Below are 15930 nucleotides of genomic sequence, written 5' to 3'. Positions count from 1 at the left end.
TAATTGTATATAGCCCCCATATAAGCGACCCCCATATTTCAATTCTGGCTCTCTACGTATTGTCTAATACATACCACGTATGGACTAACTCACAATTTAGAAAACGATGTTAAGAAGTTTTAAGATACCACAACCCAAGTAATTCGATTGTCGATGACAGTCTTTCGTAGAAGTTTCTACGCAATCCATGGTGGAGGGTACATAAGATTCGGCCTGGCCGAACTTACGGCCGTATATACTTGTTATCCTTTCTTTTTCTAGGGAAAGCAGAAGGTTGTTTATAGAAAAATGAACATAGTGCCCCCAATTTCCTACCTACCTAGAGTTTATTGTCTTTGACCTATACTACGTTCACACATAGTTTAATAATATGTGTTTTCAAATTCACCCTAACTTGTGACACTGTGCCCAGTAGATCGTTACGGTGTTACGGTGGTCGTTCGTTATAATCGTATGATTATAACATGTTCGAAACAATGGTTGCATGTTGCTTGGTTGCAAACGCTGTGTGGTTCACTTTGAGAACAGTAACACCACTTTTCAGTTTTGTAAAATTGGCCGCCGCGTTTAGATTGGAGAAGCGCTGAACTTCAATTTGGTTTTTCCGTTTTGTTTGTGTGTTAGACACCAAAAAAGAATTGACAAGAAAAATCAAACGAAAGAAATATCATACATTAAATTAAAAATATAAAATAATAAAATAAAAACAAGCAAAAATACAACACGGATTTGAAAAATAAATATATATAATAAAAGAGAAACATCAGAAAGCCTTTTTTAATAAATCTGTGGAAAATGTCAACTCATCAAAACAAAAGCACGAATTAATTTATTTTCTGTTGGTCTTTTTTTTTGATTTTGAATAATCTTGGAATGAGAGAAAAATAGTGAAATTTCAAAACCATTTGAATTACAAATACAACAACAACAACAAAATGTTTAAAACATGTGTAATTGTGAAATTAATAAACGGCCAAATGAATTAGAGTGTTTAAATGAATATTGTTGTTATTCCAAAACAGAAAGAAAATTTTAGAACATTTTTTTTTGTGAAACAAATAAAATAAGAAAAAAACAAATAAGCCCGCGAAATAGGCATTGAAATCAAAACTAAGGATAGAAAAAAAGAAATTACCTTGATTTTTATTTAGAAACAAAAAAAAAATATTGTCAACCCTTGTACGGAGAGCAAGAAAAACAAACATTCCGTATCCTCACCCCCTCCCAACAAAACACCCTTTAAAACAACCAGAAAAAAAGTGTTCAAAGAAATTTTTGAATAAAAAAAAAAACGAAAATTAGAAAAACAAAGTGCCAGCATATTAAACAAAACTTAATATTCCAAAAATTTGAAAATTTTACATTTCATAAAGAAAACGAGAATTTTAATTGCTTTTGCATAGTTATATGTGTTGGTCAAAATTTTTTGCAATCCATGCGGAGATCTCTAAAAAGTCCTTAGTTTACTTATCTGAACATTCCGCCGGCGCTGTATCACTCATCGCTTTTTGTTTCCTCGAGATTTATGTGGAATTTATCATCGCTTTAACTCTTTTGGATTTACATTTTCTGAGACCCATAACCCATTGGCAACAATACTGGAACTAATTGTCGCAAGCCAATGAATTGTTCAAATTGTCCTTTATATTTGGAATTCTATGTGGGATTATAAACTCAACCCTTAAACTGGAGGGGCTACAATGAGGCCAGAAGTATACGATGTAAGTACAACATATAGAATAAATATACAAATGGGGTTTTAAGAATAAATAAAATTTTTAAATTAAAAAAAAAAATAAATATTGTGAAATCTTTAGTACCAGTGAACAAAAACATTCTATTCAGTTTCCAAAAAGCATAGTACCAAGGAAAACAATTTAAATATTTTTTTTTTATACTACATAAATTTTATACTAAATAAATAATTAAATTAAATAAAATTTTATATTTTAATTTTATAATTAATTCATATAATTTTTATAATTAAACTATAAAACTTGAATGATATAAACAAATAATTATAATTTTAAAATGTTTTCAAAACTTTGGTACAATACCAATAAACAAATTCGATTCAGTTTCTGAAAAAAATACTTTAGCCCAGGAAATTATATAAAAAAATAATTATAATTTTAAAATGTTGTCAAATTTTTGGTACAATACCAATAAAACAAAATCGATTCAGTTTCTGCAAAAAATATGTTAGCCCAGGGACCAATTCAATTATTAAATCTTTTTTTAAGTCATGGCCCATTTTCTCTGCAATATCAAAATATTTCTTAATAATATTGCCATTATATATTTTCATATATATTTTTTTAATTCAATAATAAAATATTAGTGAGCTAAATTTAAAAATTTCTTTCAAAATTTGTTCCTGCCAAAATTTAAAAATTTTCCCATCTTTTAATTAATATTCCAAAATTACAATAATTTTGAATTCATTCAAAGATAGCCTCGGGTCTAAAGATATTTTTAATATTTACCCTTTCTTAAACAGTATTGAAAATCTATTGTTTCATCAAAAAAAAAATGAAAAAAAATCCGTTATTGAACTGATGAGATTATCTTATTTTTTATAGCACAAAAACATTATTTCGATTTAGTTCATTTAAAAAATTTTTGTTTTGTGAAGAAATTTTCCATAGCCCAAAGAAATTATATTTCTTCCAAGTATGTCTCAAGAATTTTATAAATTAAATGTGGGTACAAAATACAATGACCATACAAATACACTCAAAATTGCTAAGAATGAACTATGATTTTATTTTCTTTACTTTTAGTTATGTTTTTATGAGAAGGAAAATTTCTTGAATGGTTATTAAAAATGCAAAAATGACATTAAATTTTCATGAAAAATAATAAATTTTTTATATATTTAAAATATTTTATTCCCATATGATTTAGTGGCTATGATATCTGTCTTAAGAAACTCGATAGTTCATATAATACTCCCATATAGTTTAGTGGCTACGATATATGTCTTAAGAATCTTAAGCTAATTGAAGCTCTTATGTGAATATCTAAGTGAGGATCCATAAAGACAAAATATTGTAAAATTGCTAGAGGATGGCTTTTGATATCTCGTATCGAATTTCAAAGGACGGTACGACCAAAAATCAAAAGACTAAGTACTAAGAATTTATCACAAGAGAGTCTCCCTGTATTTTACGGGAGATTAGAACGTTTCAAATATTTCATCTTCATGATAAAAAAAAATAATCAATTTGTTATATATTTATATATACTATTCCCATATGGTTTAGTGGCTACGATATCTGTCTTAAGCATCCTTCGTTATTCGTCTTTTTTAATGAATAACAAATGTCGTTAGATATACCTTTGAAGTGTACACATTTCAAGGCAAATATTTCATATTCATGATGAAATCATAATCAATTTGCAATATATATGTATTATTCCCATATGGTTTAGTGGCTACGATATCTGTCTGATGCATATTGTATCAATCGTCGTTTTTAATGAATACCAAGTGTCGTTAGCTGTATCTTTGATTGACACATTTTTTTCTGTCAGCAAGCCCCCGAAAACTATAGCACTTGGTGGAAGATTGCAATTGCATATTTAAAAAGGAAAGCATCGTTATAGTGAAAACTCTCACGATCGCCTATGTTTTGTCCATATTCGGGAGGTATCCAGTTATGAGAGGTTAATTTTAATGTGTTAACATAGCAAACGTCTCACAACAATTGTCCACTTTGAAGGGGTGTGCGGTTTTCAGAGTGTACAAGTTTGAGAGGTTTCACTGCATTTTGATTAATAGAGTTTTGGAGCAATGAAGTATATTCAATAATGGCGCATTGTAAATAAGAATAGAGTTTATTTTCATCAACCATTTTTTTCTTCTCTTTTAATTAATTTTTTTCTAAAGGTAAAAATTAAAACAGACTTTAGAACAGATGTTTTCCTAAACTACTTTAACGTAATAACAATGTTTAATGGGCATTCCAATCTGATTTATATATTCACCCTTCGATGTGGTGGTAGAATGAGGGGGGGATAACTATGGTTTTCCCGCAACATTGATTACAAGCGATAATTGATGTCGTAGGCGAGCCGGGGTTTGGAAATTAATAAAAATTTTATTATATGCATATGATTGTGTGCACTTGTAATATTATTGTTATAAGCATTAGAAAATCTGCTTACAACTAAATTTTGTTTTGATTTTTATATGAGTCAGCTTAACTTATCTGTTTTTTTTTATATTAATATATATTGACATTAAGCTGGGATGTCTATATTTACACATATAATATGTATATTTTTTCCAAATTATCTAGCGGTGATGGGATTTGCGGCTTTAATTTTATATTATACATATTTAGTAATCTTACTCATTTTTTATGGGTCGAGCATGAACAATAGGGAATGGAACGTGTCCGTACATTAGTACATTAAATTTCACATCATAATTTTAAATTCCACAATATGTGATAAGTCATTCGTACGAGTAGGGTATAGAGACAGTATTGCTAATAGCGGTCAAAAACTTAGAATGATTAATTCAATAAAATTAATTTTTATAATAATGATTCAGATTGTAATATGTTATTTATTAGTAAGCGGGAAGTTATTCTGCTTTGGATTACTTTCCGTAAAGTTGTAGTAAAATTTGCAACCAAACAGTCTAATAAAATAACGTACAAAATTATTTATGATTTTAGAGTCCAAAATGTGTATGTATGTTGCATCGGTATTTTATTATTAATTATGTTAGTAAATTTAATTAAATATTCCCATATGGTTTAGTGGCTACGATGTCTGTCTTAAGAATCTTAAGCTGAAGTTCTTATATGGATATCTAATTATGGATCCATAAAGACAAAGTATTGTAAGGTTGCTAGATAATGGCTGCTGATTAGGGCTATAACTTTTTAACAATTTTTGCGAATTTCAAAATTGGCATACTATAGTCCAATAGGCCATTAAAAACTATGAAGATATACGTTTTTACTTTCTCGCTAGCGCCAAGAAAATTCACCCACCAACAGCGATGAAGTTTAGAATATGAATTTGAAAACAAAAAACAATTCAGTCAAACTTTATTTTAGTTTTAATGGAAATTTTAGCTTCTTCGACGCGTTTTCGAGTATAGCCACCTTTATTGTTAATAATTTGGCTTCATGATTCATTGCATTTCAATATTTCTTATAAGAAAAGTGTAATAAAAATTCCAAAATTTTTTTTTGTATTGATTTAGAAAATGCGATTGGTGGGTGAAGTTTTTTTTTCTTAAAATGGTGCAAGATAATGCTTTTCATTAATAAAACATCATGGCGCATCCCGTGGTACTATGCCAAAAAATTGGTTATAGCCCTACTGCTGATACACGTAAAAGGACGGTACGTTCAAATATCGAAAGATTAAATACTAGATATTTGTCAACGGATAACCTTCTAGTCTTTCTGAAATTTTTTGGGAGCTTAGAAAGTTTACAAATTGCAAAGCGAATATTTCATTTGCATGAAAAAATCAAATTTTTTATGTATATCTATATAGTTCATATATATATATTATTCCCATATGGTTTGGTGGCTACGATATCTGTCTTAAGCATCCTTCGTCTTTTTTAATGAATATCAAGTGTCGTTAGAAGTACCTTTGAAGTTTGAATATTTCAAGTCAAATATTTCATGATAAAAATAACCAATTTTTATATATGTATGTTATTATTATGTATTTTTCGTATAGTATTGCAATTTGCAAATTATTGTAAATTAGGTTCACGTCTCAGAACACCAGTGTTGCAACGCGAAATTTGAGTCATTTTTAATTGTTGGCATACCTATTACGCAACTTGATTAATTTATCTATTTTGTTTGTATTTTTTGATGAGTTGAGACGGGAATAGTTAGATTTTTCCACAGCAACAATGGCTAAAAGCTGAAATTTAATCCATTTTCTTTATTTATTACTTAATTTATTTTAATTACTACCTATTACTCAACTTCATTAATTTTTCTATTTTATCTGTAGTATTTCATTCGTAAACTCACTATAGTTCTTGTTGATTTATTCCACAATGACAATTTGAAACAAAACCATGCTCTATATATTTTTACATTATTTTCCCCACTTGGATAACTGCCAAAACATGTAAAACATCTAAAGGCCCCATATCAATTTCCCCATTGCAGCTCTGTATACTGTTTTGATTATTATAATACACTACTAATGATGTTATGATTATGTGTGTGTGTGTGACTATTGGATGCAATTGTTGTTTTTGCTAATTTGAACATTCATATACACAGTATGTGAATGAGTGAAAATAAAGTTATGCAAAGTAGGCAAATAATGCACAAAGTATTATAGCCCCACGATCCCATAGAATCCCTAGTTGCTTGAAAGCAGTTATGCATAAATGGAGTCGTAAAAGCATAACCACACACGCGCGCACCTACACAACATACTAACATACTCTGTATGTGAAAATTGCATGCACATGTATTGAAGTAAAGAACAAAAGCGTTGTTGTAAGTTCTAATGGGAGAAAAAAAAAAACACATAACAAAAACAAACAACATTATACCTACAACAATAATACCCATCGTACAAACTCTCTTTGAGTTTAGAGAAGGGGCTTGAGCTTTATATCCGTGGTAAAAGTATGGGTGTTTGTGATGTTTATACCTGACAAAGTGACTGACTCGCAATGAAGTGCTGTTTGCATATGAAAATATGATTATGTTGGTGACAGGTATAGAAACATTCATTTACACCATAGTGTATAAACTAGCACAAAGATTTGTATGAGCATTTTAGCATATTTATGTTTACGCTAGATGTGCCATAAAACTCTTATATATGTATGTAGTCTCTTGTCTGTAGAAAGCAAAAAATCTGATTATTTTTGTTGTCGTCGTTGTCCTTCCTCTAAACGAGTACAAAGGGAAATAATAACATTTACTATGTACTATGCAGATCCGATGTTCCATTATTATGTGGTCATGACAGCGCAAACATTAGCTGGTTTTGAGCAGAGAAACGATGAGACATTTGCGCTTACCACATCAGCCTACATTTGAACGACAGCGACACGTACACGTGTGAAGTGAGGTTATGTGCATGGTCATACCTTCATACAATTCTCTTCATAATACAAAAACTGCATTGGATTTCTTTCTATTACTTTAGGTTAGAAGTTGTTGTTGAAGTCGAACAGTATACATGTAACAATGATGTTGTTTTTGTACCAAAGTGCAACCAACCCTTGTTTATTGCTGCTGCTGCTTCATTGCCCGTTCCTTTCGTTCTTCCGTTGTCCACTAAGCTCAGTTTCATAACAAAGAAAAAACTGCTCTTTGCTAAAGTTTGTCTATAGAGCTGACAAGCCTTCGGAATAAAAGCCCTTCTAAGTAAAAACAAAAAAAAAAAAGAAAAAACAAAACAAACCTATTTTTTGCATTTTTTTCTTGTATTACTACCCCTAAAAACACACACATACAAGACATAAGTGAAATAAATATAATAACACCAACAATAATAACTAAATTTAAAAAATGAAATACCTCTGGTATTGCCTGCATGGATTTAATGGTTAGAGCAATGACCAAAAATCCAAATCAGCAAGTTATTTTCTTAATAGCGGTTTGATCTCAGGAAACCGAAGAGTGAAATTGAACTTGACGTAGTTTAGAGTTGCCAGTGACCTAAACATATGGCTACTCACTTGTAAAAAGTTGTCTGGGAATATGGAAGTTGGTATATAAATGATTATTTTGTAGAATGATCGAAAGTTTTTATGCCACAATATATTCTTTTTTTCCAACATCAGCTGATTTTAAAGGCTTTGTGTTTTGAGGTATGCTATAACTAACTCCTCATTAACACAAAAAAGTGAATAAATCACTTATAAAATCAGCATGAAAAAACAACCCCTTTACCCAAAATAGAAAAAAAAAATACTGTGAACAACCCTGTTTCTCATTAAATAACATTTAATGCTTACCTTTACAAACAACAAAAAGCACATGCCAAAGCAGAAATGTCACTTAGTAGTTTATTATCCCTTAAAACCAGAATGTAAAAAAAAACATGCATATCACTATTGCAACACTTTCCCTTTCCGGTTTTTGGAAATAAAAAAAAAACTTCCAACACCGCTATCAATTATCCATAACATTAATCCTTACTGGCTTTATATGTTCATTTTTATTATAAATTAATATAAACATTTATGTTTTCTTTTGCGCTATAGCATTATCTTTTGTAGGCCACCCCCAAAGAATAATTGCAAATGTTTAATCACTGTGTGTTTTATTATTATTACTCGGTTTTATAACCGTTACCAAAACTTTATGTGATCGTCGTGTGGGTGTTTTCTTAAATTGCCGAGTCACCCAGTACGCCCCATTATTATTAATATTGTCATCGCTGACACACCCCTTAACTGACACTCGTTTTTAAAAGACTTTAATTTTATCACTATTTTTTGAATCTTCGGATCTTTTTGAGCTTTATTTCTTTGGTTAATAATTGAAATTTTCCATTAAAATTGGATTCCCCTAATTTTGGCGTTATATTTATCAATTTTGCTTTTTTTTTTGTATTAGCCATAATAAAATCGGATGATAATTACGAGAAATATTTAATGGTTTTATAAAGACTTTTAGCATTTAATCAGACCATAATTCCTCAATAGGGTGGTCATAAACGAGCCCTCTTCTCTACAGGTTTTGGTGGGAGTTCAATTGCGTTATATTCCATTAGAGGTTTTGTTATGGACTTTTCTTACCCATGGTGACACATGCAATAGTCATGGCCATTATGGAAGCGATTAAAATGAGATTAGCTTCGAGTGGGAATTATGATGACTATGGACTGGAATTAATAAGGAAAGAAGTTTAATATAGGAATTACGTAAAAAAAATAAAAAAAAAATCGAATGGTTTTTGGAACACGATATTTTTTTTCAATATCACAAAAAGTAGAATAATTTGGTTGAAAGAAAATGTCAATTACACCTAAAGCCTGTACTAGGATCGCGATTCACAGGTGAAAATAAGAAAAGTTTACGGGAGTTTTTTACAATGTTGTTTTAAGGACAGAAAACTTTTTTATTGCAGCGTGTGAAGGCCCCTAAAGAGAGCTTTATTATTGTAGAGTTGTCATTAAAATTACAACATTGCACTAATAAGAAGTATCAAGCGCATTGAAAATAAAAAAGGTCACGGGATTTTGTTATACAATATAATTTTAAGTTTCTAAATAATATTTTTACTTCTAAATTAATTGATTAAAAAAAATAACCGTGAAAACAAGCTGATTTTCAGCTTGAAAACAGAACATAGTACTTACCTTAATGTGTGAAGGCCCCTAAAGGGAGATTTCTTATTATAGAGTTGCCAGTAAAATTACACTAATAAGAAGCGTAAGTGTGTAAATATAACCATAGCGATAGGCGGTAGGCGAACACTTATTTACGTGTATTTCTTATGGGAAGCCCAAAATCCGCGACGGAATACCGTGACGGCTAGCGGCGTGTCGCTAAATTAAAACTTATTCTAACTCCTTGGCGAAAACTAGTATAGTGTTGCCATCGCTTATCAATTTTTTTAACTCACCACTAGGAATTGCTGTTGCCTGGACACATGTAGATTATTTTTTCCTGAAATAACTCAACAAATAACAAGCCATTGTATGTTTTTATTCAACTTCATTGTTTAATATTGTCAAAGCATGCTGTATTGACAACAAAAACGCTAGGAAACGTGAACAAGTATATACGGCCGTAAGTTCGGCCAGGCCGAAGCTTATGTACCCTCCATCATGGATTGCGTAGACTCTTCTTCTAAACACTGCCACCCACAATCGAATTACTTAAGTTGCGGTAACGCTTGCCGATGGCAAGGTATCTTAAAACCTCCTAACACCATCTTCTAAATTGTATGTAAGTCCATACGTGGTATATATTAAATCAAAAAAGATCGATCCAATACGTATATAATTCAGTTTGACAAAGTAGACATAAAATTTTGAAAATTTTCTACAGAAATAAAATTTTAACAAAATTTTCTATAGAAATAAAATTTTCACAAAATTTTCTATAGAAATAGAAATGTTCACAAAATTTTCTATAGAAAGAAAATTTTGAAAAAAATGTCTACAGAAATAAAATTTTAACAAAATTTTCTATAGAAATAAACTTTTGACAAAATTTTCTATAGAAATAAAATCTTGGTAGATTATTTTTGGCGAGTGGCAACCATGATTATGAACCGAATAAAATTTGAACAAAATTTTCTATAGAAATAAAATTTTGACAATGATGAAAATTTTATTATGAACCGAATAAAATTTTAACAAAATTTTCTCTAGAAATAAAATTTTGACAAAATTTTCTATAGAAATAAAATTTTGGTAGATTATTTTTGGCTCTAGTGGCAACCATGATTATGAACCGATATGGACCAATTTTTGTGTGATTGGACCAATTTTGGTATGGTTTTTGGCGACCATATACTAACACCACGTTCCTAATTTGAACCGGATCGGATGAATTTTGCTCCTCCAAGAGGCTCCGGAGGTCAAATCTGGAGAACGTTTTATATGGGGGCTATATATAATTATGGACCGATGTGGACTAATTTTTGCACGGTTGCTAGAGACCATATACCAATACCATATACCAAATTTCAGCCGGATCGGATGCAATTTGCTTCTCTTTGAGGCTTCGCAAGCCAAATCTGGAGATCGGTTTATATGGGGGCTATATATAATTATGGACCGATGTCGACCAATTTTTGCATGATTGTTAGAGACCATATACTAACACCATGTACCACATTTCAGCCGGATCGGATTAAATATGCTTCTCTTAGAGGCTCCACAAGCCAAATCTGGGGATCGGTTTATATGGGGGCTATATATAATTATGGACCGATGTCGACCAATTTTTGCATGATTGTTAGAGACCATATAGTAACACCATGTACCAAATTTCAGCCGGATCGGATTAAATATGCTTCTCTTAGAGGCTCCACAAGCCAAATCTGGGGATCGGTTTATATGGGGGCTATATATAATTATGGACCGATATGGACCAATTTTTGCATGGTTGTTAGAGACCATATACACACACCATGTACCAAATTTCAGCCGGATCGGATGAAATATGCTTCTGTTAGAGGCTCCACAAACCAAATCTGAGGATCGGTTTATATGGGGGCTATATATAATTATGGACCTATGTTGACCAATTTTTGCATGGTTGTTAGAGACCATATACCAACATCATGTACCAAATTTCAGCCGGATCGGATGAAATTTGCTTCTCTTTGAGGCTCCGCAAGCCAAATCTGGGGATCGGTTTATATGGGGGCTATATATAATTATGGACCGATGTCGACCAATTTTTGCATGATTGTTAGAGACCATATACTAACACCATGTACCAAATTTCAGCCGGATCGGATTACATATGCTTCTCTTAGAGGCTCCACAAGCCAAATCTGGGGATCGGTTTATATGGGGGCTATATATAATTATGGACCGATATGGACCAATTTTTGCATGGTTGTTAGAGACTATATACCAACACCATGTACCAAATTTCAGCCGGATCGGATGAAATATGCTTCTGTTAGAGGCTCCACAAGCCAAATCTGAGGGTCCCTTTATATGGGGGCTATACGTAAAAGTGGACCGATATGGCCCATTTTCAATACCATCCGACCTACATCGATAACAACTACTTGTGCCAAGTTTCAAGTCGATAGCTTGTTTCGTTCGGAAGTTAGCGTGATTTCAACAGACGGACGGACGGACGGACGGACGGACGGACATGCTTAGATCGACTCAGAATTTCACCACGACCCAGAATATATATACTTTATGGGGTCTTAGAGCAATATTTCGATGTGTTACAAACGGAATGACAAAGTTAATATACCCCCATCCTATGATGGAGGGTATAAAAAGGGAATTATTCGCCGTCAAGCTTATTGTATTTGCCGTTGCGGCAAAAATGTTTCGCCTACCGCCTATCGCTATGGTTATATTTACACACTAAAGCGCATTGAACATCTCTATATATCACCTGAAATATTTCAATAAATCCCCTCTAAATTAATTATTGCGTTTTAATAAATCCCGAAATAAAATTGCGTTATTTTCCTAAGAAATTCCTTAGATAAATATAAAACACCCACATTTTGAAAAGTTTAGACATATACCAAATGAAAGGAAAAGAAGTAGAAAATGCCAAAAACGCTTTAACTAATCAGAAATTTACAAAATCTATGAATTCCATTTGATAAAGAAAACAAAAATCTTGATTAAAAAAAAAAACTAAATTGTATTGACATTCGAAAGATACAAAAGGCTATACGCTTTTAGTGTGTTTTTTTTTTAATTTCGGTCAAATACTTGAGCAGCTGCATATTTTTGGACAATGCATTAAACAAAAAGTGTGTCGTCGTATCTTTCCATGTTCCCATTTTTATCAGTTACCCCCCACTGAATGAAATTGAAAGGAAAACCAATAAAATCGTATAATCTAATAAGTAACAGTTCATTGATAATAACATTCGCCTAGACCAAAAAAAATAAAAAAAAACACAATCCATTGAAATTAGTCGAAGTTAGTGGACGGACCCTGGTATAAGTTTTATGTATGTGGGAGTTCTTTTAGTGTCATTCCTGTTATATTTAGTAATTCTTTATATTTTTTTATTACCATAACCCGGAATATTTCTTTTTATTTTGCTTTACCACCAATGCACCATGCTTTGCATTGAAATTATCATCCATTCAGAAAATGCTGCCAAATGTTAATCTAATAACATTAATAAATACGATAAAAATAATCAGAGTAAAAGGTGTTAATTTGTTTGCCATTTAAATCAATTAATAGAGAAAAAATATTTATTATGAACGTTGGGTAGAAAAAAGGGGAATAAAATAGAAATAAAATAAAATAAAATGAAAATAAAATCAAATAAAATGAAATAAAATAAAATAAAATAAAATAAAATAAAATAAAATAAAATAAAATAAAATAAAATAAAATAAAATAAAATAAAATAAAATTAAATAAAATAAATTAAAATAAAATAAAATAAAATAAAATAAAATAAAATAAAATAAAATAAAATAAAATAAAATGAAAATGAAAATGAAAATGAAAATGAAAATAAAATAAAATGAAATCAAATGAAATCAAATCAAACCAAATCAAATAAAGTAAAATAAAATAAAATAAAATAAAATAAAATAAAATAAAATAAAATAAAATAAAATAAAATAAAATAAAATAAAACAAAATCAAGTCAAGTCAAATCAAATCAAATAAAATGAAATAAAATGAAATAAAATAAAATGAAAATAAAATGAAATTAACTTAGATGAAATAAATTCAAATAAAATAAATTACATTAAAATAAATACGTAAAAATAAATGCAGAAATTTATTAGTTGAATTAGAATTATTAAAAAATATGGAATGGAATAAAATAAAATAAAATAAAATAAAATAAAATAAAATAAAATGAAATGAAATGAAATGAAATGAAAATAAAATAAAATAAAATGAAAATAAAATAAAATGAAATCAAATGAAATCAAATAAAGTAAAATAAAATAAAATAAAATAAAATAAAATAAAATAAAATAAAATAAAATAAAATAAAACAAAATCAAGTCAAGTCAAATCAAATCAAATAAAATGAAATAAAATAAAACGAAAATAAAATGAAATTAACTTAGATGAAATAAATTCAAAAAAAATAAATTACATTAAAATAAATACGTAAAAATAAATGCAGAAATTTATTAGTTGAATTAGAATTATTAAAAAATATGGAATGGGGTTTGGGTATAAAAAGGGTAATAAAATAAAATAAAATAAATAAAATATCTAAAAAAAAAAAAACATAAAAATAAAAATAAATGCAGACATTTATTAGTTGAATTAAAATTATTAAAAAATATGGAAAAAAGGGGAATGAAATAATATAAAATAAATAAAACAAAATAAAATGAAATAAACTAACTAAAATAAAATACATAAAAATATATGCAAACATTTATTAGTAGAAGCTTTGAATGAGAAATTTAATTTAGAAGTCCAGATATTATCTGTGAGTAAAGTCAATTTAAAACTAATGAAATCATTAGAAAATTAAAACGAAATTAAATAAAAATTACTTATCGATAAAAACAGCAGTAATTGAATAGTGCAATGTTATTGATTTCGATATGTGAAACTAAAATCATTAGCAAATTAAGTGAATACAAAATTTAACTAAAAATTACTTATCGATAACAACAACTATAATTTAGTTTTCCGAAGTTATTGATTTCGATAATATTGCGAATAATATTCCGCAAATTTTGCAATGTATTTAATATAAAAACATAAATTGCCATATCCAACGGAATTATAAACAAAAATCAGATGTTTTTGACATTTCCGTTGAATGAAAGTGTTCGTTGTAGACATGAGAAATTGGCTGTAAATTCAAATTATAAATTTAATACATAAATCAAATTTTGAATAAAAAAGAATATTTATCGATAAGAATAGCTGTAATTGAAATTTCATATCCAAAGGAATTTGAAACAAAAATCAGCTGATTTTGACATTTCCGTTGAACGAGCGAGCGTTCGTTGTGGATATGAAAAATTGTCTGTAAATTGAAATTTTAAATTATAAAAAAAATAAAATTATGAATTAAGAAATTTCCAAAATGATCGATTTCGATAATTTTCGATAATATTCCAAAAACTTTGAGATTTAATTAAAAATCAAAACCAATTTCTCATATCCGAACGAAATGCTTTCTTTCGACTAGGAACAGCTGAAATTATAAATAAAAAAATCAGCTGTTTTTAGCTTGAAACGAACGAAAGCATTCTTTGTGGATATTAAAAAATATCTGTAAATATTAATCTATTATTGGCACATACGCCCATGTTTGCGTTTTTTTCTACATCCATTTCCAATTATCAGTTTGCTGTCAATGATGAGGCCGATGATAAATGTTGATGATGACAATGAATAAATTTCTCTGTCATTTTCATTTGAGAAGGAATTTTCGCACACGTCTTTTGTATTGCTACCAGTATTTGGGACATAATTTATTTAAGCCAAAATTTGCATATTTTTCCGATAAAATTCAATTAAATAAATGAATTTCATCAGAAAAATAAAAATGTGAAGTATCTGTGACCGGCACATAGTAATAATTGCTTACTTTATTTTAATTTTTGTTTCTTCTTTCATAAAAGTCTGTTGGTTGGTTGGTTGGTTCTTCTTGCTCGACAATGTGAACAATGAGTCTCTTATGTCTGCATATATTTATTTAGCTCTGGGTGTATTAATGACCATTTATTATTTCATCATACACATCTGCCCATTTCTTTTTTTTTGCCAAAATTAAAAAAAAAAAAGAAATCACCATTGACATCCATTCGTTGATGTCATATCCATTGTCGGCTCTAGTCCGAAAAACCTTTTTACAAGTTGGTTGGTGTTGTCATGGTTAGGAGGTTCTTAAAATCGCACTTATTCTCTGAAGTTTCTAGTCTGTCTACCGACGTAACCAAAAAAAAACAGAAGGCTAGACCATGGATATGTTCTAAAAAATCCATAGCAAATTTAATTGACATTTGATTAGGTATTTTAAATTCATATAATATATAATAGCTGTATTTTAGAATAATATACATTATTCGTAAAAAAAAATAATAATAATAAGATGTCTATATTGAAGCATTTCAACCACAAACCAATATATTCCAAAACCAGACAGATAATATGTAGCAATTTTTTCATGGACCTTCTATGGGCACAATTCTGATATTTAAATTTAATTCCATGGCGTGTTCTCAGTTTATTTCTGGACTTTACATTGGCGATTAAAGAAATGTACAGCAAAATCTAGGAAATTTTCCGAGGAATGT

At 29.4% G+C, this 15930-nt stretch overlaps 1 protein-coding gene across 1 annotated transcript in view; it reads left to right on the top strand.

Annotated features, from left to right (window-relative positions):
- Positions 1-559: 559 nt before the first annotated feature.
- pyr (pyramus) overlaps positions 560-15930 on the top strand; it is a 101191-nt gene continuing 85820 nt past the window's right edge. Inside the window, exon 1 of the mRNA XM_075311447.1 lies at positions 560-1721. Coding sequence (XP_075167562.1) covers positions 1720-1721 — 2 coding nt within the window. The 5' untranslated portion in view covers positions 560-1719. The remainder of the gene's footprint in view (positions 1722-15930) is intronic.

The sequence above is a fragment of the Haematobia irritans genome, chromosome 5, assembly GCF_050003625.1.
Source record: "Haematobia irritans isolate KBUSLIRL chromosome 5, ASM5000362v1, whole genome shotgun sequence".
Classification (NCBI taxonomy): domain Eukaryota; kingdom Metazoa; phylum Arthropoda; class Insecta; order Diptera; family Muscidae; genus Haematobia; species Haematobia irritans.
The sequence above is the reverse complement of the archived record's forward strand: the minus strand, read 5'-3'. Positions and strand labels throughout refer to the sequence as shown.